General features: G+C 38.0%; 1 protein-coding gene across 1 annotated transcript; it reads left to right on the top strand.

Annotated features, from left to right (window-relative positions):
- Window positions 1-1,971, top strand: LOC122545466 (arylamine N-acetyltransferase, pineal gland isozyme NAT-10-like). The gene is made up of 2 exons (XM_043684482.1): window positions 1-59; window positions 150-1,971. The coding sequence occupies exon 2, from the start codon at window positions 155-157 to the stop codon at window positions 1,028-1,030; it is 876 nt and encodes a 291-aa protein (XP_043540417.1). The 5' UTR covers window positions 1-59; window positions 150-154; the 3' UTR covers window positions 1,031-1,971.
- Window positions 1,972-2,562: the final 591 nt, after the last annotated feature.

A 2,562-nucleotide genomic window follows, 5' to 3' on the forward strand; every position in this document is an offset into this window, starting at 1 on the left:
TTTGGATAGGCGGAAGACTAGCCATAAAGAAACTTGTAAAGAGTCAAAATATTGAAGAAGTAAATAAACCAAAAATTAATAGCTAGCTTTTGACTGCATGCATATTGGACTTTACTACCCTTCTTTCTCACTTATTCTCTTTATCACAGGGAAGATGAAGCTTTCTGAGTATTTTGCACGAATTGGCTACACAGGATCTTCCGACAACACTGACCTGGAGACACTTAGCAGAATACTTGAAAAACATGTCACATCTATTCCCTATGAAAATCTCAGTCCACACTGTGGAGAAACAATTGAGCTCAACATGGAAGCGATCTTTAATAAAATGGTGAGGAAGCATCGAAGTGGTTGCTGTGTGGAAAATAATGCATTATTCTGGTGGGTACTAAAGGAGATGGGATACGAAGTGATGTTTATACCAGTAAGATTGTACAAACCAGCAAAGGATACTTATGAATCCTACCCATCTCATTGTGTCCTCATAGTCACCATTGATTCCAAGCGTTACATGGCTGATGTGGGCTTTGTTTCATCCAACTACACGCGACAACCCCTGGAGCTGGTATCAGGCAAAGAGCAGACTCAGTTTCCAGGGACATTCCGTCTGACTGAAGATAACAATATCTGGTATATGGATAAAACTGTAAGAAAATTTTACATTGAAGGTCAAAGCACTAACAGTGAGTCTCTGCAGAACCAACCTTCCTCCCAAAAACTGTTCTGCTTTGACCTCAAACCTTGTAGAATTGAGGATTTTCAAGACAAATTAACCTACTTATTAACAACTCCTGGGGCCATGTTTAAAGAATTATCCTTTGTTTGCTATCAAACCCCGAATGGCATAAAAACTCTGAAGGGTACAACCTACACTGAACAGATCTATAATGGGAAAGATGGAAAGGACCTGAGAACCTCCGTAACTCTGACTGAAGAGGAATTACAACATGCAATCAAGGAGACATTCAACTTGATTTTGGACAAGAAGATAACACCTGTGAATAATTTTACTTGTTTCCTGATTGAATAACATCAGATGATAATCTCCAGCATCATATTTCCTCTTCTGAAAGTTAATGTATTATAGGAGTTCAGATCTGTCAGGTTTACCAATTTCATTGGGGAATAAATCAGTAATTTTATTAGGACTTGTACAATAATATCACGAATGAAAAATCAATTTATAGATTTAAAGATTAATCATTTTATAGCTAAATGATGGCAATTTATAGATTTACCTTTTGTTTTATTGGGGTGAAGTGAAATCAGTTTACTGGTTTCAAAGGATGCTGCTCTCCATTGTATTGATGACATAATATGCAAACTACTCATCTAAAATCTCATCAACTAATTAAAAGCCTTGGATTTTGTTTTCAGAGAAAAATAATTTAAATAAGCTGGGACATTATAAAATGAAAATTTACTAAGGGATTTCCAAATAGCATTATCTAAAGCAGCTTGAAAAGTTAATCTTGGGGTAAATACCTGAACATGAATATTAATCCACTAGAAAGTATAGCCGACATTGAGATCTTCAAGTATCTCTGGTGATGAAGCTTTTCAAATACCTTTTGTTGCTGAAACAAAAGTTTAAATCTGTAATGTGTCCTCCAGGGGAGGATTTCTGTAGCAAAGAATAGCACGGGGATATCTGAGAATGAGCCATCAAAATTCTCTGGAAAAAATTGATTGTCGTTTTTGTGATCCAACAGCCAGGTACAAAAACCTCCTGTGAGAAGCTGTCTTTATAAACCTGCTGGTATTGCTCCAGGGGGAAAAAGACAGCCAAAAGCTTGGAGGAGTATCCAGTAACATCAAGAAGAAGGAATTTCTGTGCTGACTGCATTCTGCAAAAAAAGTGATCATTCCTGAGAGAAAGTTGATGGCAAACCAAGAGATTTCCACATTTTTAAAAGCTGACATATAACTGTTTCCAGATGAACTACCAGTTCAGCATTTAATTCCTTCATTTAAAAAAAGTGCACTTTTTTCTCCGATTCAACCTTCACCCCACCTTGTGCAATTTGATGCAGTTATACCTTTTGCTGAGGATCTTAACAATGACTAATTCAAGGAATTTTGTCTCGTTCTTTATAGCTTTGAGACATGTTTAAGTGCATGTTGAAATCAGAAGCATACCTGTTTGAAAATTCATCTGTTATAATCTGTTATTGACTGTGTGCCCAGGAACCGTGTGTTCTGACCCATTTAGGAAAGTGTATTGAGTCTCAAATCCCATTACAAAAGTTAATCAAAGTGTAGAGTCCTACATTTAGCCATCTCTTGCACTCAAGTGAACCAATAATACTGATTGAGTTGCCATACTTTACAGGAATGGCTTTGTTACATATAACACACCAGATGGCCTCCTTCTTTAGAGACCTCAATTTCCCTTCCCACGTGGTTAAAGATGCCCTCCAACACATCTCGTCCACATCCCGCACTCCGCCCTCAGGCCCCACCCCTCCAACCATAACAAGGACAGAACCACCTGGTGCTCACCTTCCACCCTACCAAACCAAATCATCTGCTGACATTTCCGCCACCTTCAAACAGACCCCA

This window comes from Chiloscyllium plagiosum, unplaced genomic scaffold, assembly GCF_004010195.1.
Source record: "Chiloscyllium plagiosum isolate BGI_BamShark_2017 unplaced genomic scaffold, ASM401019v2 scaf_72133, whole genome shotgun sequence".
Lineage (NCBI taxonomy): Eukaryota > Metazoa > Chordata > Chondrichthyes > Orectolobiformes > Hemiscylliidae > Chiloscyllium > Chiloscyllium plagiosum.